Source organism: Vigna angularis, chromosome 3 (genome assembly GCF_016808095.1).
Source record: "Vigna angularis cultivar LongXiaoDou No.4 chromosome 3, ASM1680809v1, whole genome shotgun sequence".
In the NCBI taxonomy this organism is placed as follows: Eukaryota; Viridiplantae; Streptophyta; class Magnoliopsida; order Fabales; family Fabaceae; genus Vigna; species Vigna angularis.
The window spans coordinates 36,058,523-36,082,485 of record NC_068972.1 but is presented as its reverse complement, the minus strand read 5'-3'; the positions used below and the strand labels follow the sequence as shown (position 1 = coordinate 36,082,485).

The 23,963-nt window shown below is 31.4% G+C and overlaps 3 protein-coding genes across 7 annotated transcripts; 2 read left to right on the top strand and 1 right to left on the bottom strand.

Annotated features, from left to right (window-relative positions):
- Positions 1 to 6,279: 6,279 nt before the first annotated feature.
- On the bottom strand, positions 6,280 to 6,891 carry LOC108324458 (CBL-interacting serine/threonine-protein kinase 5; the record flags this gene model as incomplete). Its single annotated transcript, XM_017557406.1, has 1 exon — positions 6,280 to 6,891. A coding segment is annotated over one exon (612 nt), but the record flags the coding sequence as incomplete, so codon positions are not given.
- A 5,945-nt stretch (positions 6,892 to 12,836) lies between these two features.
- Positions 12,837 to 16,986, top strand: LOC108324341 (AP2-like ethylene-responsive transcription factor TOE3). Of its 5 annotated transcripts, none has more exons than XM_052874255.1 (9): positions 12,837 to 12,988; positions 13,187 to 13,829; positions 14,314 to 14,339; positions 14,458 to 14,488; positions 14,582 to 14,669; positions 14,751 to 14,899; positions 15,370 to 15,473; positions 15,572 to 15,702; positions 16,623 to 16,986. In XM_052874255.1, exons 2-9 carry the CDS (start codon positions 13,318 to 13,320, stop codon positions 16,809 to 16,811), a joined length of 1,230 nt encoding a protein of 409 aa, XP_052730215.1. In that variant the 5' UTR covers positions 12,837 to 12,988; positions 13,187 to 13,317; the 3' UTR covers positions 16,812 to 16,986. The 5 variants fall into 5 exon arrangements, with proteins under 5 accessions (XP_052730215.1, XP_017412767.1, XP_017412768.1 ...); XM_017557278.2 differs by having other exon boundaries at positions 12,838 to 12,988; positions 16,564 to 16,986; XM_052874253.1 differs by lacking the exon at positions 12,837 to 12,988 and adding an exon at positions 13,008 to 13,084 and having other exon boundaries at positions 16,564 to 16,986.
- A 4,699-nt stretch (positions 16,987 to 21,685) lies between these two features.
- On the top strand, positions 21,686 to 23,121 carry LOC108325628 (stemmadenine O-acetyltransferase). Its single transcript, XM_017558719.2, has one exon. It carries the CDS (start codon positions 21,749 to 21,751, stop codon positions 23,054 to 23,056), a length of 1,308 nt encoding a protein of 435 aa, XP_017414208.2. The 5' UTR covers positions 21,686 to 21,748; the 3' UTR covers positions 23,057 to 23,121.
- The last annotated feature ends 842 nt before the right edge of the window (positions 23,122 to 23,963 follow it).

Here is a 23,963-nt window from a genome sequence, read left to right as displayed (position 1 = left end):
CCTCAACCTTTATCCTCTCACCCTGAACTTCATCTTCATCTGCTTCTATCCTCTCAGCCTCAACATGACATTCCTCAACCTCTATCTTCTCACCCTGAACTTCATCTTCATATGCTTCTGTCCTCTCAGCCTCAGCATGACATATTCCTCAACCTCTATCCTCTCACCCTGAACTTCATCTTCATCTGCTTCTGTCCTCTAAGACTCAGCATGACATTCCTCAACCTCTATCCTCTCACCCTTAACTTCATCTTCATCTGCTTCTGTCCTCTCAGCCTCACCATCAACTTCCACAACCTCTATTCTCTCACCCTCAACTTTATCTGCTTCTGTCATCTCACCCTGACCAACAACAACTTCTATCCTCTCACCATCAGCACGTACCCCCTCACCACCCTCATTCACCTCAGGTGCAACTTCGTCACCTCCTTCATCAACATTTTATTCAATCATGTGAATCACATCAGGTTGAGATACAGTGTGAACAACATATAAATGAACTTGTCCATTTAACTGAGCTAAAGTGACCATATGCATGGCACCTACATCATCACACAAGGCTTCTAGCCTATCATTTAATACAGGACCACATCCAACAGAAAACCACAAGTCCTTAAATCCATCGTACCCAAGACTTTTGACTACACTCACTAGAAAGAAATAACTCCATAAGTCAGGATCAAAATACATTGTATCACTTTCCCCTTCATACTTCAGGCAGCCGTCATTGACGAACTTTCCCCATGGTGAATAACGACCTCTATATCGCTCATCACACACAACACAATCAAGAATATTCTACACCTAGAAATAACCCTAAAACGACAAAAAACACCGCTTATTAAAGTGATAATGACAGAACAAACGAACTGTAACTATGTGAGACATGGGGGACCACAAGCGCAATATGCAAACACCACATTTTCAAACCACCCCAGCCCCACATTCAAAAAAGCATCCCCAGATAACAACATAAAGCACCGAATATTAAAGTCATATCTTTCTATAGTAGAAATACTAACCTTCCACCAAATTCCACTTGAACCACTTCACGCACACGTAGAACGACTTCGTGATTCACGTCAAAACTCCAATCACGAAGCTCGAAAGCCCTAATGAAGTCTTTATCCTCTCCACTAAGGACTTCGCATTGAACGACTTCGCATTGCATTCTCCTCTCATATTTCTAATCCCAAATTGAATCCCAAATTCTATTTCATTGAACCCTAAATCCCATTTCAGAATTCCCTAATATTATATTATTACATTTTACCAAATTCCACGCATAAAGGCCTAAACCATGCCACGTTTCAACTCTCAGCATGCCACGCTTTAAAAAATTGACACATCAACCTTCCACATGTGCAAAAACTTAACCTCGTTAAGTAAATTTAACGATAAGGGTTCAATTGATTCAAATTAGCACTTTTAAGAACTCAATTGGGGATTCCAAAAAAAAATCAAAATGGGAAAAACCCACAAAAATATGGACAACTAAAGAGTTTAAACCTAACTTTATATTACACCACGTTTTACATGGAATATATATTTATGGATATTAATGATAATTAAGATAATGTTTATTTTACCTAGTTTATTTTTAGTAAGAGAGGAAGAGCGAGTGACAGTTTTATTTAGATTAACAAATTTAATTTCATACGTGAAGATAGAGTAATTTATCATTCTCGTATAAGGAGACTGATAACATAAAATATATATTTATGCATATTAATGATAATTAGGATATTATTTGTTTCAATCAATTTACTTTTTTAGTGAGAGAGGAAGAGGGAATGACATGTCTATTTAGATTAATAAATTTAATTTCATATATGAACGAGACAACAAATTATCATCTCGTATAAAGAGATTGATGTGATTTATTATGGTTGACCAATAAGATTATAAATATATCTTTACTTTTTTTCAACTATGCTTCAAATTTGCACATGCATGCAATTTTTAAGTTTTAACATAAATTGTATTTTGTTACAATTAAAGTTAAAAAATGTTAATGACAAAAATAAATAAATAATAATATTATTATTTTTTTTATAGTAGGGGTTGAAGAAGAGTGTAGTAGTTCTTCATGGCCATGTATTCGGTTCCACAAATCTTGTATTCGGTTTCACAGCTTAGAAGAAATTCCTTGTATTCGGTTCTGGGCTTCTTTTATTCGATTCCAGTGCTTATGTTAAATGAAGAATCAGTTGTATTCGGTTCTAGTATCTGTTGTATTCGATTCCGGTCATTAGTTCCCCATGTTGTACATGTGTATTCGGTTTGTGGGTGCATTATTCGGTTCCCAGAGCTGCATTCATTCCCCTCCCTCACACAGTAGGCTAATCCTTTCTATGTGTTGCACAGTAATTCCTCTGTAATTTCATCCACCTGAACACGCGATTACAATGTTCAATGAACCCTCGCTGCGTCAACTCCTACAAAATCGAAAACAAAAAAACAAAAACACTAAAACTAGTGCACATGAAAATCGGAAATTGCGGAATACCTTAATGAGTTAGGGAAATTCTTGCGTGCGAAGCGGCCTATCCAACGACTGAGTAGGCCATATGTCGTCGGAGAGGTCGAGCGAGAGGACGAGGTCGACGACCTTGGAAACTGTCTAGTCCTTCTAGAAGCGGTTTCTGACGACGCGGACGCGGTAGCAGGTCGCGATGTTGTCCTTGCGGAGGCTGGAGATTTTGGTGGAGACCTCGTGCAGGCCTCGATCGTAGTCGACGAAGCCTTCTTTCGTTTCCTTGAATGCAATCTTGTCCGATTTCTTCTTGCAGGAAATGGAAGTTCTACGGTGAGTGGACACGGTGGCGCCGACGAGTTGGAGACAGTGAGTTGTGGTGGTGGCCATGGACTATGACGTGGAGGGAGTGTAGTTGGAAGAATGGATTGTGGATAATTGTGCTCACAAACATTAGATTTCTTTTGGCAGCTTCCTCTAGCAACTCTACACATTTCCAACTAATGTGCCCCTGAAATGCTTATTTTGGTTTTATCTTTTTCCTTTCAAAAATATTACAAAATAAATTCATTTTTAAAATATTACAAAAATATGACATTTAAAAATAAATTCATTTTATTAAATTAAAATTTGTATACATTTTTGAAATTAATTTTAATAATTAATGTTACTTTTTTACTCTTTATATAAATTTTTATAATTAAATATATCATTAACAATTATCATTTTATATTAAATTAATAGCTAGGGGTATTTTGGTAATCTTCAATTTCTACTAATTAAGCAAATTTTTTTATCTATCACATCAATCAAATCCTACACTAATTCTCATAAATTTTACTTCAAAATTCACTCTCATTTACCTCCAAATCCACTCAAATAAACAACAATTAATTCACCCTTAAATCCTCTCAAATTCATCCACTCACTCTCTCCCAATTTCTCTCCCCCAAGTGAACAAAGGTTAAATGTTGTCGATTAGACACATTTTACTTAATTGGAAGAAACACTTTCATAATACGAATCATGATGGACAAACATACATGCAACACCAAATGATCTTATACAACAAGATAATAAAATTTTATTGAACTAATTTTAAAAAATATCCATCTTGGTTTAGGACAAATTTGTTGAGCGAGACTCACTTCAATAGTCACTCAATTGTCACTAAGTCCATTACAAGCTTAATCATAAATTAATTAGATTAAACCCATAAAATGAAGAAACGTGTTTGACAACTTTTGTAATCATAGGATTTGTTGGAATCTTCACTCCTTAACAAAACCTTCATTAATCAACTCTTACAATATTCATCCTGATATGAATGTATATATTTTTTTTTATAGTAAACTTAGTTCTTCCACAATTGCATGACATTGTTACTATCACATTAGACTATGATAACTTGGTCTTATGTCTTTAGCTCTTTAGTTAGACTCCTTAACCATATGGGAGTTACAAGTAACGAATATTTTAATACCCGCTTATAAACGGGTCGGGTGTGGGTATTATACTATCCATATCCTTGGATATGTGTTACTCGCAAAAAAAATAAAAATAAAAATTTAATTTATATTTTATTAAATATAATTTAATTAAAATTACAATTAATTTATAATATATAGGATTAAATTTAATTAAAATTAAATTTTAATTTATATTTAATTTAATTTATATTATATTTTTTTTTAATTTTATTTTAATAATTTATAAAAAATATATATTTGTGAGTATTCTCATCTATCCGCGAGTTTTAAAATATCTATAAATATTTGCATGTATTGGGAGAAAGAACTTTTTTGCTGAGTCGAGTTGCGGTGCGACCCGTTGTCCCTGATAATAATGTGTACTATAGTTTTAAATTACAGTTACAATAATAATTATTATTATTATAATATTATTTTCAACTTTTGCAAGTTCCATTTTTGTAATTTTGTGAAACATAAGATGTGAATCGTGGACAACTATAGGACGCTTAAAAAAAATATTCTTTAGTATGTTGAAATGATTATGGATAACATGACAATGATTGATCCAAAATAATTGGCATTAAAGTGCTTGATTGAATCGTGGAGGTTGCTAGGACTTCGGTTATTGGCTCATCTCATGAACATTTTGGTTTCTCTTAAGGATATAAGTATCAAAATTTTCATGTGAAGCTTTGTTTCATTTTGTAGTTGCACTTTTTTTTTTGTCAACTCTAATTCTTATTCTTATATGAAGACATAGTTATCAAATTCTAAGGAAATCAATTGGACTTATTGATCCTTATTTACATCATATATATATATATATATATATATATATATATATATATATATATATATATATATATATATATATATATATATATATATATATATATATATATATATATATTATATACTAAATATTTATTATAATTTAACTTTCTATTTTATGTATTTTTTTAATAAGTAGTGTGATGGAACTTTGGAATCTTTAAATTTGGTTGTTCATTTTGTAAGTATATGAGTCACACATCTTCTCTTGAAATCTCCAATTTATTTTACCATGGTTTCTATGGTAGGAATGGGGTTTTGGAAATCCTTTATCTCCTTCATTTTTCACGTGTCTTCTTTCATCTTTCCATTACATTCTTTCTTGTCCATTCGTTTCTCTCTATCTCTTTAATCCTTCGCTAAAACTAAAATAAACAAAATATAAAAAATAAAAATTTAGGTTTTAAAATATAAAAAATAAATTACCTTTTGTAACAAAAAAAATGAATAATCTTATTGTAGGAAAATTGTTTTAATATTTTGCAAGTCATTTTAAATCACACATTCATGCTATAAAAAACTCTTGTTCAATCCTATATATATATATATATATATATATATATATATATATATATATAAACTCACCAATTAAGATACTCCTAATAAAATAATATTGTGGAATTAAAATGTATAAGAAAGTGTCTTAGCTGCACAATTCATATATGAAAGAGTCTTAGTTGCATAAAAAATTAAATGTGCATAAAATTGATTGTACTAATCAATTAAGCAGTGATCAAAATCAGTTAAAAGCATGACATAAGCATAACAAGGCAATACTTTTTAATCGATTAAAATAGAGAGTTGAGCCTAATCGATTAAGGTTTTAACCTAACCGATTAAATGCATCAGGATTTCGTATCTTGTATATATATGTGTGATCTAACTTGTTTCTAGCATAAAGTACTTTGCATCTTTATGATAAAACATGAAACAAGAACACAAGAACACATCAAGGAGTTATCTTGAAACATTCTTGGAGCAATCAACCAACCATTTTGAATGATCTAAAAAATCTCCAAGGTTTCAAGAAAGGAAGAACATCTGTAAGATCTGTACAATAAATGGTGCACCCATGTTTTGTTTTCTTATACAAATTTCTTAGTCACTGTAGCTGTGTAGGCAAGGTGTGAGAGAGTGTGTGATTAAGTCACTCTTGTTTGTAATTTTGTATATTGGAGTGGTTGAGGGTACAATTAAGTGTGTATTTGTATTCTTAACTATTTGCAATATAGTGGAATTCCTCCAACTCAAGTTGTTGGAGGAAGACTAGATGTAGACTCAGATTAAGAGTCGAACCAGTATAAATTTGGTGTGATCTTGTTTTTAGTTTTTACATTTTCTTTATGTTGATCATAATCTTTTGTGAATTGATTCCAAGAGTCAAGCTTTCGATGAATTTTTAAAAGTTGTACTAAATACAATTCACCCCCTTATAGGGACTTTATTTCTAACAAGTGTCGAAGGAAGAACTGAGTCGATGATATTGACGTGAATAGTTTTTTAAACGTGGCATTGAGAGACCATTATACGTGGCATTTGATAAAAGAAACATTTTAAAAATTGGGTTTCGAAAACTCCACCACCGCCGCGCACCTTGAACACCTCCACTATCATCCCCAGCTTTCCCTTCCTCCCTTTTGTCGCTCCCTGCATTCTCACCGTGAACTGCTTCTTCCCCGTCACCCTAAAGTTCAGCTTCTTCGCCATCGCCTCTAGCTTTGCCATCACCGACGACGCCGAGTGCTTCGATATGAACATCGACGGCGAGCGCTTCCTCGTCTCGAACAGATTACTCAGATCAAACTCGTGCGACAGCGATGATATTATCTCGAAAGCATTGTAAGACGGACGAGCCGGCTTGGCCCCGACCAGTTCCCTAGAATGGTTGCTGTTGTTGTTACCATCTTCACTGCCGCTAACGTTTCCACTGCCACCGACATCGTCCCTGTTGAAGTCGATGTTATCCTCCACAACCGTCTCCTTCATGGAAAACACAATGGGGCGCATGAACCCAACTTGGAACCAAGGATCCTTCATGATGTCAGGAAGGGAATACCCCTTCTCTGGGTCCACAACCAGCAAATTAAAGATCAAGCGCCTCGCCCCGGGTGAAATCCATTACGAGAATGCATAATCAACAAATTAGAGATCAAGCGTCTCGTAGACAAGGCGAAGTCTGACACTTTCAGGTCTTCGTTCTCGTTGAGGAGTAGATTCTCTGGCTTCAAATCATGGTGGGTGACGCCACGACTGTGAAAGAAGTCAACAACGTTGATCAAATGTTGAAAGTACTTACGGGCGATTTCTTCCTTCATCTTTCCTTTGGTCACCTTGCCCAAGAGTTCTCCTCCCTAATTAAATTTCAATGAACCCTAATCTTTGATTACAGGTTTGTGTCCAGCGCAATTTAGGGTTCAGTTGCGGCGCGAAGAGGTTGAGCGTTGGTTATGTTGGCCATGGTGGCGATTTGCCCTCGCAGTGCTAGATGGAAGGAGATGAATTAAAGCGAACATGGCGGAGTCATGATTTTGATTTTGTGGTTACATGTTTGCAGGTTGATGATGCACGAGGAAGATGATGGTGGTTCTGTGGCGATTGGGTTCTCTGATGATGGTTCTGGGTGGTGCTTGACTGTAATGGAAGATGACTTTTTTTAAAATTTTTTAATCAAAATGTTAAAATATTTGTAAATTCCATGTAGAGCTCTGTGAATGCCATGTTTAAAAAACTTGCCACATCAACCCCCCACTTCATCAAAAACTTAATCCCGTTAAGTCAATTTAACGACAGAGGTCCAATTGACTCAAATTAGCATTTTTTAAGACTAAATTGAGATTCTAATAAAACGGGATCTAACTGAAAAAAACCCACATAAATAAGGACTTTCGAAGGGGTTTAACCTAACTTATATTGTATATATGTTTATTTATTTTACATTTATTGGATCATGAATCAAATATATATATATATATATATATATATATATATATATATATTTATATATATATTTTAAACTAAATTTAGATGATACAATAATACTTGTATTTTTTTTTCTTTTCACGTTTGAGCTGGAAATCCACATGCATCCTATCCGAACTTCTCACTATTAGATTTATCATAGTACATTTATATAACCATTCAATCAATTTGGTGCATTACGCGTATATGCATACACAACAAGATCTATAAATTAGTCACGTAGAAACTACAAAATGGAGTCAACGAAATCCCTCCAATTTTTTATATTTTTTAACCAAATATCCTAAATTCCAAAAAATAAATAATGAGCTTTTCTTTATTTATACGAATAAGATAATCATGGACACTTTTATCTTTTCTAATGGAGAGGAGGAGGTTGAAACATATATATTTTTTAAAATTTGAAAATTATCAGAATTAAATGTAGAAAAACCTTATGCGATCAATCTGAGCTTTTAAACTTTCGAAAGAAAAAAAAATCATTAACAAATTAAGAGATATCTCCTTACCTTCGTTACCAAAAAAAATCCAAATGTTATGTCAATATGTTGAAAATTATTAAATAATAATCAAATTTAGAGATCAAAATAAGTAGTTTTTATTATTATTAAAAATTTATATTTGATTTGTAAGTTAGAGTTTAATTAATCTTTAATATTAACTACTAAAATTTTATCTATTTATTATTGATAATAAAATAATTTTCTATTTTAAAAATTTTCTCATTCAATAAAGTAAAACACCTTACAAGAAAATCAATTTGTTTATTTTTTTAGAGTAATTGTTTTAGAAAATTATTTTGTTTTATAGTTAGAAGTGGGGTATACGAGAATACTTCGATTTTTTTTTATCTTAAGAGGAGATTGAAAAGGAAAATCAGAAATGGTCTTTAAACTTATTTTAATTAAAAGTGATTTTCGTATTTGTTCATAACCAATTTGTTGATTGGTGAAATTTTTAAGAGTTTTTCTAAGAAGAAGATGTAGTTCAAAAGTAGAGAATGAAACAATATAATTTTTTTGTCTTTTTCTTATAAACTCTATTTGATAAAAGAATTATTCAGACATTAAAAAGTCTTAGAAGTTTGAATAAATCTTCCTTCTAAAGTATGTTTGTAAACTTTTATGAAGAGGAGTAATTTTGGGAAGAAGATTAATCACATTTCTTTTTATATTTATTCTTTTCACTTAATTTTTAGTAGTTATCATCGTCAGAATTTATATATTTTTTTGTGTGAAAAACTTCCCTTATTTTAAATTCAAAATTTTACTTTATTTACTTGGTGAAATATACTTTTTAAAGAATAATATTCATGTAACTCTACTATATTTTGAACATCTTCATTAAAATCATTTTGACATCTAAATATTTATCATGCAATTTTTCTTTTATTATAGTAGTTTTCATGTCTTTAAAATACACATCTACACTTGTTTTTCCTTATCGAAATCGTTGAAGCTTTAAAATGAGTTCATTCTTATTGTAAGAGGAAAGTCACATAGTTATCAAATTCTAAGGAAATAAATTGGACTTATTGATCCTTATTTACATCATATGTATATTTATTATACTTTAACTTTATATTTTATGTATTTTTTTTAATAAGTGTGATGGAACTTTGGAATCTTTAAATTTGGCATGTTCATTTGGTAAGTATATGAGTCACACATCTTTTCTTGAAGTCTCCAATTTCTTTTATCATGGTTTTGGAAGTCCTTTTTCTCCTTTATTTTTCATCTGTCTTCTTTCATCTTTCCATTACATTCTTTCTTGTTCCATTCGTTTCTCTCTCTCTCTTTAATCCTTCACTAAAACTAAAATAAAGAAAATATGAAAAATAAAAATTTAGGTTTTAAAATATATTAAATATTGTAGGAAATTTGTTTTAATATTTTGCAAGGTCATTTTAAATCACACATTCATGCGGTAGAAAACTCTTGTTCAATCCTCACTATAATAAAATAACATTATGGAACCAACTTAAATTAGTATCTAACTTAATGAGTTGGGCTTTATATTTTAAAATATTTTATTTAAGTTGTAGTCAATACGATATTTTTAAATAAATTAAAGAAGTATATATGGAATAAATAAGTGATATTTATAAAAAATATAAAAGAGATGAACACCTATTATTTCTACCATATTTAATAATAACATCCCGAAATCAAACATAATTTAAATATATTTTTTCTATCTTCATATTTGAATATGATAAAACTTTAAAGCAGAAAAGAAGTAAAATATAAGATAATTGATTCTATTAATGTTATTTTCAGGGATGAAAACACTTATAAAACTTTTCTTTAAGAGATTTAAGTGTTTGTTATTAAGATGATTATAAAGATAATCTAATATGAGTTATAAAAGGGTTATGTATAGTTTCCTTGTTTACATAGACACAGGAGTTATAATCCTTATTAGAAAAAAACTATAGTAAAATCAAATATGAACTTCATCCAAATTAAAATTAATTAAATCTCAATTATTATTATTTTTTTAATTAATTATTATTACTATTTTTTTTATTCTCTGGAGTTCATCCTTACATTTTAGAAAAATCAAATCATTTTAAAACCTGGCTTAGCTGTAGAAACTTCATGAAAGGGAAAAAAAATGGAACGGAAAACATGAAAAAAAAAACAAAGAATAATTCTTTTTGTGATATAAGATAAACACAAGAAAAAAATTGATGGAGATATTAAATGGATAAAATATTTGTTCCTATATAGATTTTTTAAAGATACGAGTTTCAATTTATTTACATGATTTCATTGTTTATTATTGTTTAATAAATAACACATAAAATCACCCTTTCTTCTTTCTTTTCTTTCTAAACTAAAAATATGTATGAGGTGACGTTACAATACCAAATTTAAACATTTAATAAATGCGTATACAAAAGATTTATTACGATAAACTCTCTCTACGATTGATAAGTAGTTTTATAAAACAAAATAAGAAAAATTTGGAATTAACTTTTTTTTAACATTAATTAATTTAAGCAAAAGATAAAAATAAGAATTTAAGTAAACTATGAACAAGTTCTACAAATTAATTTACTTATAAAATAAGGAATCTTTTTTTTATTCTTTTTAAAAAAATTATGAATGAATTTATTCAAACATATCCAAAATAAAAAAAACAAGGAATCTTTTTTTCTTCTTATTTTTCTTTTTTAAAAATTTTATGATTAAATTTATTCCTACATATCCAAGGAAAAAAACATGGACATAAATTGTAATGAAAAAGAAAAGATTTTGATTCTAGTAAATCTTATCAACATGCATTTTAGTTCTTATATTTTTACATTGATGCATTATTAAGCTACCTTTTAAAAAATAAATGGTTTTAGTTATTCTTTTGATTCAACACTTAGATTGTATTTCCATGTGATTCAAAACTTAAATACGAATTAGGCAAGTATTAAACTAGATTAGCCTTATCTGTTTTACTTTATTTTTATTTATAAATAGATTCAGTTAAATTGTAAACACTTTATGAATTGAAATATTTTTAATTAATCTTCTACCAAAAATTTCAATTTTATTAAACATTACATTTTACTTTTAAACATTTTTCTATTCAATCTTTTAAGCATTTTACTTAACATTAAATATTATGTCATCTTTATTTCTCTCCTTGTATGTTTACCTTATCTATCGACTTCTTCATTATGTTAATTTCCATCAACTCATAAAAAAAAAATAATAATAGAAGTGGCTATTTCCAACAAATTCAAAAAGATATTTAAAAAAGTTAAAAAAATCTTAAACATTTAGTATTAGAATTGTTGGAAATTCAATTACGAGGAAAGTTGAAATTTTTTTAAGGAATATTTATTGTAAGATTTTTGGGTAGAAGTGACATTTTTTTTATGTAGATTTGATTCAGCTTTTATTACTATTATATCTTCTTAGTAAATATGTTTGAAAGATCCATTGATATTAAAGTTGATAATTTGTTTTGGTGACTAATTTAACTTAAATAAATACTATATAAATAAAAAATCATAAATTTGAGAATTTCTTGTATTTTTTGAAAGGAGGTTGAGACAAACATATTTAGTTGTTAACAATATAAAAAGGTTATAATTGATGTATTTTGATTGAAAGTATTCTCGTGCAAGTAAAAGGAAACGCGAAAGAGATTGAATCTTGAAAAAAAATGGTTATGAATTCAAATATGAAATTAAATCTCATATTAAATAAATATAAAAAATTAAACACGATATAAATTATATTTTTTTACAAAGTTATTATATTAAAGTTGAGTTAGAATTGATGTCATATTTTTTGTTTTTTTATTTAAGTTTGACCCACGTCACATTAATAATGTTTTGTCTGATTAGTATTTTATTTATTGAATAAATATTATTTAGAAGAGACATTTTTTAATAAAGAAAAAGAAATGAAAATGTGTAGATTTATAGTGTCCTGAAAATAGAAGAAATGTGTTTATGGAGGAATATAGAATCCGGGAGAGGATGCAGAGGGCCAATTATTAAAGGCTGCGTATGGAGAAAAAGGTTGAAAGAATTAAGTGTGGTGATAGCCCACTCTATCTGTCTCTTTACTCATACTGCCTGCCCTATAATTATATCTATTATATCACCTTTCAATGTGTGACTCACAGGAGTTATATCCCTTTCTGGTTACCTTATGGACCAAAATCAAAACACTCTATTCGCCCATTTGTGGTCCTTTTTTTCATTCATTGCCTTTTCCTCTATACCATTTCTCACATGTCAAAACCATTTTTCCATCCCAAAACACAAATATCTACCTTCATTTTGTTTTATGCCATATTTCCTTATTTTTAGAACCACTTAACATCATCATAATTCCCTCTTTTCTCACTACACTTTCTCATTAAAAAAATCCCATATTAGTTAATTTAATTTAGTCCTCTTTTCGGACATACGACAAATACTTTCTATTTTATATGCTCTAGAGTTATTCTATATTTAGTATTATTATGTCTTTCCCCTCCTCCTAAGCCCTTTTAGCTCTTTTCAAATCTTATCTTCTTGTCTTTAAGCTGGTTCAAAGCATATTTTTAACATTTTTTTTTATGTATGGGTAAAACCTTAAATTGAAAGTTAAATATATTCAATATCTTAAATGTAAACAAAAAGCTAATGTTGTGTCTGCTGAGTCTGCCCAAAAGATAAGAGCATGTGCCTCAGTTCTCACAGTTAGCATTTCTTTTCAATATCTTTGCATTTCAGGTAAATCACATCTCTGAGTCAGTCTCGACCGGTTCTTGTGCTTTATTTCCTTTTATGTTGGAACAAGCTCTTGTTCTTTATCCAATCTTCTCTCTCGTATCTTCCAGTAACCTTAATTTCAGTCTTTCTGTTGTTCTGTCAGATACTTTTTTCTACGCTCACCAATTCACTCTTCTATATTCTTCTTTTCCTTTAAAGGGTCCTCTCTCTCGTACCCAGTTTGAGTTTCGTTGGTTTGATTTCACTGCACTGGGAAGTACATGAGACTCTTCCAGAAGTGTGAGATTTGAAGACCAGAATCTGGTGAAAGAAGAGAGCTTTTCCGAGACATGGCTATGTTTGATCTCAATGTTGACATCAACCATGCTGATGCAGATTCTGGCTCAAGCTGTGCTCAAAAGGAGGCGAAACTGCAGAGTTTTCCGACTGAAATCTCAGATTCCAGAACCTCCAACTCCTCTGTGTGGAATCCTGCAGATGAAGATTCCTCAAACAATTCCTCTCCCCTGATTTTTGACATACTGAAGAAAGAGAGGGGTGGCTCAGAGTTCAACATGGAGCGAAACATGGCACAGAAGGGAGAGATGGCGACAAGGACCCTTTTCCCCGTGACTTCTTCTGATAAAGGAGGAAGAGTTCCTGATTTCAAATCTGGGTTGTGGGGTAATACTCAATTGTTGAAACCGTCCTTTCCTGAATCTGATGAACAGAATGAACTGAGAACCTTACAGCAGAAGCTACCACATGTGAGGAAAAACAGGAGAGGACCAAGGTCTCGCAGTTCTCAATACCGAGGTGTCACCTTCTACCGCAGGACTGGTAGATGGGAGTCACATATTTGGTATGGTTTATGATGTTGAATTTCTACTCCAAGATGTTATAGTTTCAATATATTTTCCTGATAGATCACAAAAACTAATATGCAGCTATTGATGGATGTAGTTAAGGTTTTAAGTTATAATCTATAATTACCAAGGTTTTGAATTGTTGTCACGATTACGATTTTGATCCGATCCATAACATAGTAGAAAGTTGTGAACAATTGTTGTTGTTGTTGCAGTTATAATTGTGGTAACTATGTGGTGGCAGAGACCCAAAAAAGCCTTGATATTGCGGCTCCAATTGGTTGTAGAAAGTTGCTTAAAACTTTTGTGATTATAGTTGATGACATGGTTTCATAAATGTAGTTGCATTTGCCTATAATTTTTTAGCTACCATTGATCGACAACTTAAACCATGAAAGCAGTAATCTTAAATATTGTCCCTGCTGTCATGAACTGTTTGGTGGTCTGGACTAACATAATTGAATATTTGCTCGAGTGCAGGGATTGTGGGAAGCAGGTCTATCTGGGTAAGTGGATGTTTGATTTGGTTGATGTTTTTCCTTAGTTGGAAGCTATTTCTGTGGTGATTTATTTTCAAGTATGAGTATTTGGTTCACTGAATTGGCCTAATTTGATGTTTGTTAGGTGGATTTGACACTGCTCAAGCTGCTGCAAGGTAAGAACTGCCCTTTGACTGAGCCAAAACCACTTTTTATGGTTTAGTTATCTGTAACACTTGTTGACAAAATTGATATTGTTATCTGCACAGAGCGTACGATAGGGCTGCTATTAAGTTTCGTGGAATAGATGCTGATATAAACTTTAGTCTGAGAGATTATGAGGAGGATTTGAAGCAGGTATTGAACGAAAAGCATGGTAGGCCATCAGTTTTATTTGAGTTTTCTGTCAGTTTAATTCATGATTTGATTGAGTTGCAGATGAGAGGTTTGAGTAAGGAAGAGTTTGTGCTTGTTCTTCGTCGACAAATCAATGGAATCTCGAGGAGAAACGCAACTTACAAAAGTGCATTAGCTCTTCACAAAGGTGGTCAAGGAGAGCCAAGTATGGGACCATTTCTTAGCAAGACGTGAGAACTTCTATTTCAACCATTATTATAACTTATTCTAATTTTACTCATCTTTTAAGCAATGTTTCATGTATACTTGTTGTTATTTAATTAAAGGCTTAATATATTTATTCATACAAATTTTGAATACAGACACTTAAAAACATATTTAAACTTTAGTTAATTATATTGTTAGTTTCTCATCTTAGTTAATGAAGTTTTATATACAAAATATGTGGAAGTTATCAAACACTATTATCCAAAAGTTGTTGTTATATAAAAATGAAGTACATCTACAATTACTTATTTTATATCCTACCATGATAAGGTTTCATGAATTTGTGTGCCGCTGACAAGGTTATCAAAAAGGAAAGTCTGCAATAGTCGGTTATTGGGATACTGAATTTATTGTCCTTGTATGAATGAAATTGTGTAGAGATAATTAAGAGTTTAATCGAAAAGGGTTCTTCATTTTGTATTTTTTTGTGCAGATTTTATCCCAAGTCTTCCATCAATTATGATGAAGAAAAAGTGGAGAGCAGTTTTAGAGCTTTTTCCTATAAGGAAAAAATAATTGGAAATTCCAGTATAGCAGGTTTTATATGATGTGTTTAATTTATTTTTCTGCTCTGTTTCTTTTCTATGTGTTGTTGAGAACATTGACTGATGAAACTTGACTTTTAATTTAAGCAGGCACTTGCCATGATCTTGATTTGAGGCTGGGGATTTCTCCATGTTCTAAAAAGTTGAAGAATTGTGATTATGGTGGAGACTATTCCTTTGGATGTGTGACTTGTAAGATACCCCAGGAGATAGGAACAATGGTACTTCTATTTGCTTTCCTTCTTCTTGCATTATTTTTTTTAGCAGAAATGATCATTTGAGAAACATACATTCATTTTACACTATCATTCTTTATTTTTATTTATTTTTTTCTTCTAAAATACAAAAGTTTCTTCTTTAATGATTATTTTACTTTTTTAATAAGTATTAAATGAATATAAAATGTTTTATAAAGAGTCTCAAATGAATATAATAAATTTGTACATTTTTAGTGTGTTATACTCACTTGAAAATCAACAAGGTATTTGCTATTAATATCTTTTTATATGTATGTGTTGGGATTCATCAATTTTATGGTGAAATAAATTTTGTTAGTTAAGTACAATACTTAAATTTTAAGTATTTCTAACACAATCTTTATTAAGATATTTTGTTTTATCGAGTATTGAATTTTTTTCTTAAATTTTTTAAATTTGTTATCTTATTTACCATCTTATTTAATAATTTTATGATTAATATAAAATAATATCATAGTTAATATCAAATGATTAATATGATAATCCATTATTATCTAACACATTTTTAATAAAAATAATAAAAATTACTTATCCTTTTGTTTTAGTTTTAATATTATTTTACATTAACCCAAAATCTTTCATTTTTTATTATTAAATAAGTATCATTTGTTAAAAGAAAAATTAAATGAAAAAAAAAATACTCAATGTTGAACAGAGTCAATTAAAAATGGTCAATTTTGTAAAATACTTAAAAGATTTAGACATTTCTTTGATTGAAGAATTGATTGAAAGTTGAAGTTATATTTTATTTGCTATAAGTTTAAAAAGTCTTAGTAAGTGTAGCAAGTAGAATGGGATTTGTAATAGTGATAAATGATGTGTTAGTGTGAGGAGAAGAGCATGGTGGAGAGAATGAGAAGTGTTCCTCTGCAAAAGTTTTGCAGCAATGGCAGCATTGGCTCAAGGGCTTTGCAATCAAATGCAGCATCATCAGGATTCGTCACATATCAATTGTGCCAACACAACTCATCATTAACTCTCCAAGGTTGTGGTGTCACACTAGTAGATCAAATCAAACCACTATAATATTTACCATTTCCTTCTTTCTGCAACATTTTATCAGACACCATTAATGCATCATAACCACACTCTGTAATATTATATTGCTTTCCTCATATATCATTGTGTTTAATAATGTTGCCAAGCATTCATTGCAATGCAAACCAGTAACTTGTATTCATTATTGTGATTTAGTACACTCTCTTGAACTATGTAAATATTTCTTTATAAAATGCAACTGCTTTGTCACTTCTGCCTTGTTAAGATTATGAGCAATGTCACGTACGTACAATTTTATTATTATAATATGATTGAATGAAATATGTGTATGACTATCCTAAATTCTAGAGAACTAGTTTAGGTCATATACCTTCGTATAGTCCAGGAACCTTTCTTCTAATTTTATAAATTACATTTATAAAATTACATTTATAGTAATAAACATGTGTTTAGTTTATATATTATAGCACTTATATCTGTTTTGGTGATCAACGTAGTAAGGAAACACTCATATTTTAGTTTTAGGACACAACTTATTTCTTTGATGTTTGTGTAAGTGATCATACACACAATAAAAAACTTTGCTTGTTAGTTTACCAATTTTAGGACTTACCACTGCATCATTGAGTGATTTAAGAGGTGTTTTATACTTAAGAGACCTAAACAGTGTTCGCTTGATAAAGTATAATATATACGTGAGAGCTTCTCCCTAATAAATTGTTGGCATGTGACTCTAATTAGTCTAACTTAGATTACCTTTAATAAATGTCAGTTCTTTTGTTTTGTCTAGAGATAAAAAAATATTTGTGCATCTATATTATCTTTAATTTATATTTTATTAAGTTAAAATTAATTAAAATTAAAATTAATTTATATTTTATTATATTAGATTTAATTAAAATTAAAATTTAATTTATATTTTATATTTATTTTGTAATTTTATTTTAAAAATTTATAAAATATCTTTTTTAAATATTTTAAAATATTTATGGATAGTTTTTTAAATGTGTATCGAGTCGATAACAAGTGAATTTTTTTATTACAAATCGAATAGCAGGTAAATACTATATGTGTCTAACGTAGTTTATTATCATCCCTAGTTTTTCCACCCACTATGTTGTAGAGTATCCGGACAAGATTTTTGATGAAAATTTTCTTTTATAGTAAAAAGGATTGAAATTTTGATTGCAGAAATTCTCCTTTTAGGTTTGAAGCATTTTTCAAATATTTTGAAATAGTATTTTATTTTCACTTTTCAACTTCATCAAAGGTATAAAGTCATTCAAGTATAGTTTAATAATAAATGTTATAGACTATATTAATCACCTAATATTTTAAACTTAAATGGTCTCCATACATTAAAGTGATAAAGAACTTTTATTTTAAATTAAAAGAAAATAAAAGAAAATAAGGTATTTGACTCTCAAATATCACAATTTAAATTTGAAGTATCAATTTGATTAAATACATTTAAAAATAATTTCTTTATGTAATTAGAAACATATAAACCTTTATATTTTTTATGCCATAACCAAATATCTTATCTTTTTCTCACTTATTAAGATCCTTTTTTGTTGTTAACGCTTGATCAATTTTCTTTGAATATTTTTTAATCAATATTCACAATCCAAACATCTTTCTTGTTTGAATGTCGTTAAAAACATAATAGTCACAGCCAAAAAATTACAACACATAAGAGAATTTTGGTTATTTGAGAAACTAGCAATAAGTAATATTTTAGAAAAATTACAACAAGGATATTGTCAAGATTTAGATTGTTTGAAATAGAGACAGTTCATTCTCCAATGCAGTGGATTTACTACGATTAGTGGCGAAACTGTTTTTTGTGAGGAATATTTAGGATTTTAATTTATCTAACAACAAAATTCACATTATCAAAACACACCGAGGCAATTGTCCATACATTATTCAAAACAATGAATGTGCTTATTAAAGCCTTACCTTTTGAATCATCACTACTTAGACTTATACCAAATATCATGCTTTTATATCGTCTTACTCATTTTGTAATTATTGGAATAGATGAATTTTTTTTAATTCTTTTTTGATGCCAAACCACTAAGGGTATCCTATGATTTCATAACATCATCCATTGATGTGCCCATCCATATTATTAGCTTCTTGTCATAATAGATGTGGAATCACAAATCATATTTTCTATTTTCAAAGTTGTTGGCGAGACTATCTCTTTCTATATCAAAGCATACCATTATTCTAAATAAGGTGTCACATTATTTCTCAAGATTTTTCCACGAAGTTGCTCAAAATCCAATCTAGTCAAAAAAAATATTTGCAGCCTTAATATTTCAAATGGCTTTTGACATTTGAGTAAAAATCTTTCAAAATAAAGATCTTTCATGGTGATGATAAAAATCTCAATCGACTTTTGTTGATAGGGGAGCAATATGAGTGTTGAACCCACTTCCTGATGTGTTTGTTTTTTATGATGACAACACATTGACGGTAACAACACAGATGTTGTCATGCCACTACAAAAATATGTTCTATGTGATGAAATACATATGTGAATATGGAAATGCTTATTGCTGATAAATGCATATGTTGACATATTGTTGGTTCCGCATACTATTGCTTATGATGTGTTCATATCTTTGTATGCATACTGTATGTTATGTGTAATGAAAACCACAAGCGCAAAAGCATATCTGCATGACATAATCGATTACAGTTTTGTTGTAATCAGTTAAGGTCATCAGACAACTTATGTTTTGAACTGTGGCAAAACAACAAGTTATGAATCAATTACATTAGTCATTAAATCGATTAAAACTCGTATATTTGCAAATATCATTTTCAAATGTGTTGTGATGAGTTTTTGAAGAGAAAAAGTTTTCAAATTATGTTTAAGTGTTAAGCTTAATCGATTACACATTTTATGTAATCAATTAAGTCTGTTATCTTGTGAAAATTGTTTTCAACTTAGTCATAACTGCTATAACGGTCATATTTTTAAATATGTTTGACTAGCATTAAATGCAAATCAATTACATTAATTGTGCACTTGGGTTTTATGTAACCGATTACATTACTAACATAATCAATTACTTTGCATATGATATGATGAAAACTATAAATTGACGCATTGCTTGTAAATGAAAATTTTTTTTGATCAATTTTACACTTTGATATCTGATAGTTTTGATATGAGAAAGATTTACAGATTACATAGACGCTCCAAGAATCAAGAAGCGAAGATCTTGAAGAAACTTGAAGGATTCTTGAGAGTAAATTTGAGAGCTTGACTAGCTGATCTTATTCACACTACTGAGGTGTATTTGCTGTGATCAGAAAAGGTTTTTGCACTTGTTGATTGTGTTGTGTCCCTGGTCGTGTGCGACAGGAAGAAGAGTGAGGAGCTCTTAGACTTTGAGTGGGGTATCTCAAAGGGTTTCTGCAGCAAGAACGTGTTGTTTTGTGTGTGCAAGTGTTTTCGTTTCTATATTTCATTGTGAGTGGGAAAAATGTTTACATTGTGAGAGTGTGTTCACTGTAAAACCTTTGGTGTAATTCTCAAATCATTATAGTGAAATATCCTTCAATCTATGGTTGATTGGAAGGGTGACTGGATGTAGACATTAAGACCAAACCAGGATAAAAACCTTGTGTTTGTTCTTCTTTCCCTATCTCTTTTACTTTAAATCTGCATACACGTTTACTTACATCACAAGAAAGTTTAAAGATCATTCTAACTTTGCAAAAGGATTTGAAAAACATTCATTTTTATAAATCACCAATTCACCCCACTCTTGGTGTTGAGAAACAAGCCTCTTTATTTCTAACAATTAGCACCAGAACTGATTTTCAAAAGTTATTTGAAAAATAAATCGATTACCCTTTTTGTGAAATCGATTATTTGATCCCGTAATGACTTTTTTTTCTCAAACCTTCGATGAAGGTGCATCTACAAACAAACTTCATTTGTTTGCTAGTGAAAACTACCTTTTTAGAAAATTAGAATGATGATCTTTCTTATGCTCGTTTGCTCTTATGTTAATTTGTTGACAACAAGTCTTTCTAGATAAATACTCTTTAGTATTATGATTTGTTGGATCTTTGAGTAATACATGTACTATTTATATGCCCTTTATCTTGTCATTCAACCACATACATTTAATACATCTATTATCAAAATACAATTAATACATCTATTATCAAAATACAATTAATACAGCTATCCAACTATAACAAAATATGATCTAGTCTTAAACGCATTTAACTATTATCAAAATACAATTTAATAAACTCCATAATTATTACTAAACATCAATCTTATATTTTGCATTTTCCAAACTAACGTAGTTTAAGTTTACCTAAAGATCATGAACACCTAAGATTATTTTCAAAACTCACAATATTACACGAAAAAGAAAACACTAACTTTTACAATCTTAAACCGAGCCACGTTTTCTTACTTGGCTTACATATATTTGTCTCTGTCATAACAGTCACCTAGCTAATTTACCATAAATTCAGTACATATAGGTTCTCAAAGTAATCAGAATACAAAAAATAAAGATGTTAGAGAAAGGGACAAACAAACATATCTCTATCAATATCAATACCAATTAATGTGGATTTGCATTGGGTTTGGTACGAAACTTTAAGCGGTCAACGAATTAGGTGAAACCAAATCAATGAAACCTAAGCTAAGTATAACAAAAAATAGTGAAATGAAAGCTGGCACACAGAGTAATACCATTCAAAAGACTAGAATTAAACCAGAGAGGTCTCACATGTATCATTTATCAACGTGATAGATCTTTTAGCAAAAATTATCCTAACCAGATATAAATGGAATATATGCAACTATTGATCAAAATCATAGGTACTAAGTTTATTAATAAATTAAAATGGTAGCTGCTATGTCAAATATGATGTTCCTTACAAAAATAGACATGGAAATAAAGTTTGTGATATAAAAGGGCCTAACCTAACATGAAAAATGGAATGAAAGAAGAAGAAGAAGAAAATGAGTGGGGAGATGAAGTTTGAGGAGGAGCAGAGAAGATACATAAAACCCTCCATAGCCACACCACCACACCTTCAAACCTTCAAACTCTCTTTACTTGACCAGCTTTTCCCAAACATCCATGGCAACATCACCTTCTTTTACCCTCACACCACCACCCACACACTTCCACACTTCTCCACCAAATCCCAACTCCTTCAAACCTCACTCTCCCAAACCTTGACCCGCTTCTATCCTCTCGCCGGAAACCTCCATGACGCCACCACCCTCCACTGCAACGACGCCGGTGCCTTCTTCATCCAATCCCAGTCCAATGTCTCTCTCTCCGACATCCTCAAAGCTCCGAGCTTCAACACCCTCCAATGTCTCCTCCCCTCCACGGATAACCAAACCTCAGCAAACGCGGCCATGCTCCTCATACGCTTCACTTCCTTTAGCTGCGGCGGCACCGCCGTAACCATTTCTCTCTCCCACAAAATCGCCGACATGGCAGTCGTCATCGCACTCCTCAAAACCTGGACCGCTGCCTGCGCCGGAGAAACCCCCACGAGGGACCCCGAACTCGCCGCCGGCGCCGCGCTCTTCCCTCCGAGAGAGCTTCCCGCAGTGACGGCATCCGTAAACACCGTGTCGTCGGAGAACTTCACGTCGAGGAGGTTCGTTTTCGAAGCGTCCAAGGTGAAAGCGCTAAAGAAGAGAATAGGAGAAGGTTGCGCGTTCGAACCTTCGAGGGTGGAGGTGGTGTTGGCTCTCATATGGAAATGCGCTCTCTCGGCTTCTCGCCCGGAAACGGCGTCGTTCAAGCATTCGGTTTTGTTCCAAGCGGTGAACCTCCGTCCCCGGATGGAGCCGGCGGTGGCGGACGGAGCCTTGGGGAACTTTGTATGGCCATTCGCGGTGACGGTGGAGGAGGAGGAGCAGTTGGAGTTGCAGGTGATGGTGAAGAGGATGAGGGAGAGTATGAAGGAGTTTGTGGAAAGTAAGGCAAAGAGGTTGAAAGAGGATGGTGGTTTTGGAGTGTTTATGGAGAGTCTGAAGGAGAGAGGTGAAGTTTTGAAGCAGAACAGCGTTGTTTATAAGTGTTCGAGTTGGTGCAAGTTTCCACTGGCTGAGGTTGATTTTGGTTGGGGCGAAGCAGTGTGGGCATGCAGTGTGAATAAGATTGCTAGTAACACCATTGCTTTGATGGATACAAGGGACGGTGGTGTTGAAGCTTTCGTCACTCTCGATCACCAACACATGCTTCTCTTTCAACAACATCACCTTCTTCTACACTACGCTTTGCTTAATCCCTCTGTTATGCTCTGACCTTCTCCATCCATATGTAATATTCTATTTCTCGCTTCAAAATCACAACCTTACATTACCTACAACTTTCGATACTGCATGGCTTTTTGTTTTGAACTAAACCATGAAGATATTTTGTCCCCAAGGATAAGCAACCACTAAAATATTCTCTATTACTGTAAGTTTCACTGCATATTATTAAAATGATTTAGGTAGGAAAACAAAATTTTTCTCACAAGCAAAAAAAAATCACTGGATCATGAATTCGTCTCTGGTCTTGTGTGACGTGATGGTCAAAAGGTGGTGTAATTAAGGATGACAACCCACAAAATCATGTGGTTTTCATTTATTTATTTTTAACTTAACGTGGGTTTTATGTTTTTTTTTATAAAATTCAATTTAGTTATGAAACTTTAATTATATTACGGGAAAATTAATTTATATATAATAGTTCGGCTAAAGTGCTTGCAAATTTATACGTGTTGTCATAGTCATTTTCACAAGAAAAAAACACACACACTAGTGCATTTATAAGAGAAACAACAACGGTTATTTTCGTCTATAATCATCAGTTTATGAACCAAGACATATACAGGTGAGGCAAAAAGGGGTACGATTTTGCTTCGATTCAAACATAACCGAAATAGTAGGGTTTTTGCTTTTTTTTATTTTTTTTTAATGACCTTTCGCCTCGGTTCCCCTGAACCGAGGCAGTATCTCGGACTCAATACTGCCTTGGTTGGGACTTGAATCGAGGCAGTAGAGTGTTTTTTTTTGCTTTTTCGCCAACCTTTCTGCCTCGGCTGTGACCTTCACCGATGCCATATGGGGGCTTTCTGCCTCGGTTATAGTCACAACCGAGGCGTATTCCCTTGTTTTTTTAAGAATATATTTGTTTCTGCAACATTCCCAACTACAGAAATAGACC

Excerpts from the sequence above, each read along its gene's own strand:
- LOC108324341 (XM_017557278.2), top strand. The coding sequence starts at position 13,318 with ATGGCTATGTTTGATCTCAATGTTGACATCAACCATGCTGATGCAGAT. Across the intron at positions 14,900-15,369 it reads GGACCATTTCTTAGCAAGAC|ATTTTATCCCAAGTCTTCCA; the intron begins GTGAGAACTTCT and ends TTTTTTGTGCAG. Across the intron at positions 15,703-16,563 it reads CCCAGGAGATAGGAACAATG|TGTGAGGAGAAGAGCATGGT; the intron begins GTACTTCTATTT and ends ATGATGTGTTAG.
- LOC108325628 (XM_017558719.2), top strand. The coding sequence starts at position 21,749 with ATGAGTGGGGAGATGAAGTTTGAGGAGGAGCAGAGAAGATACATAAAA.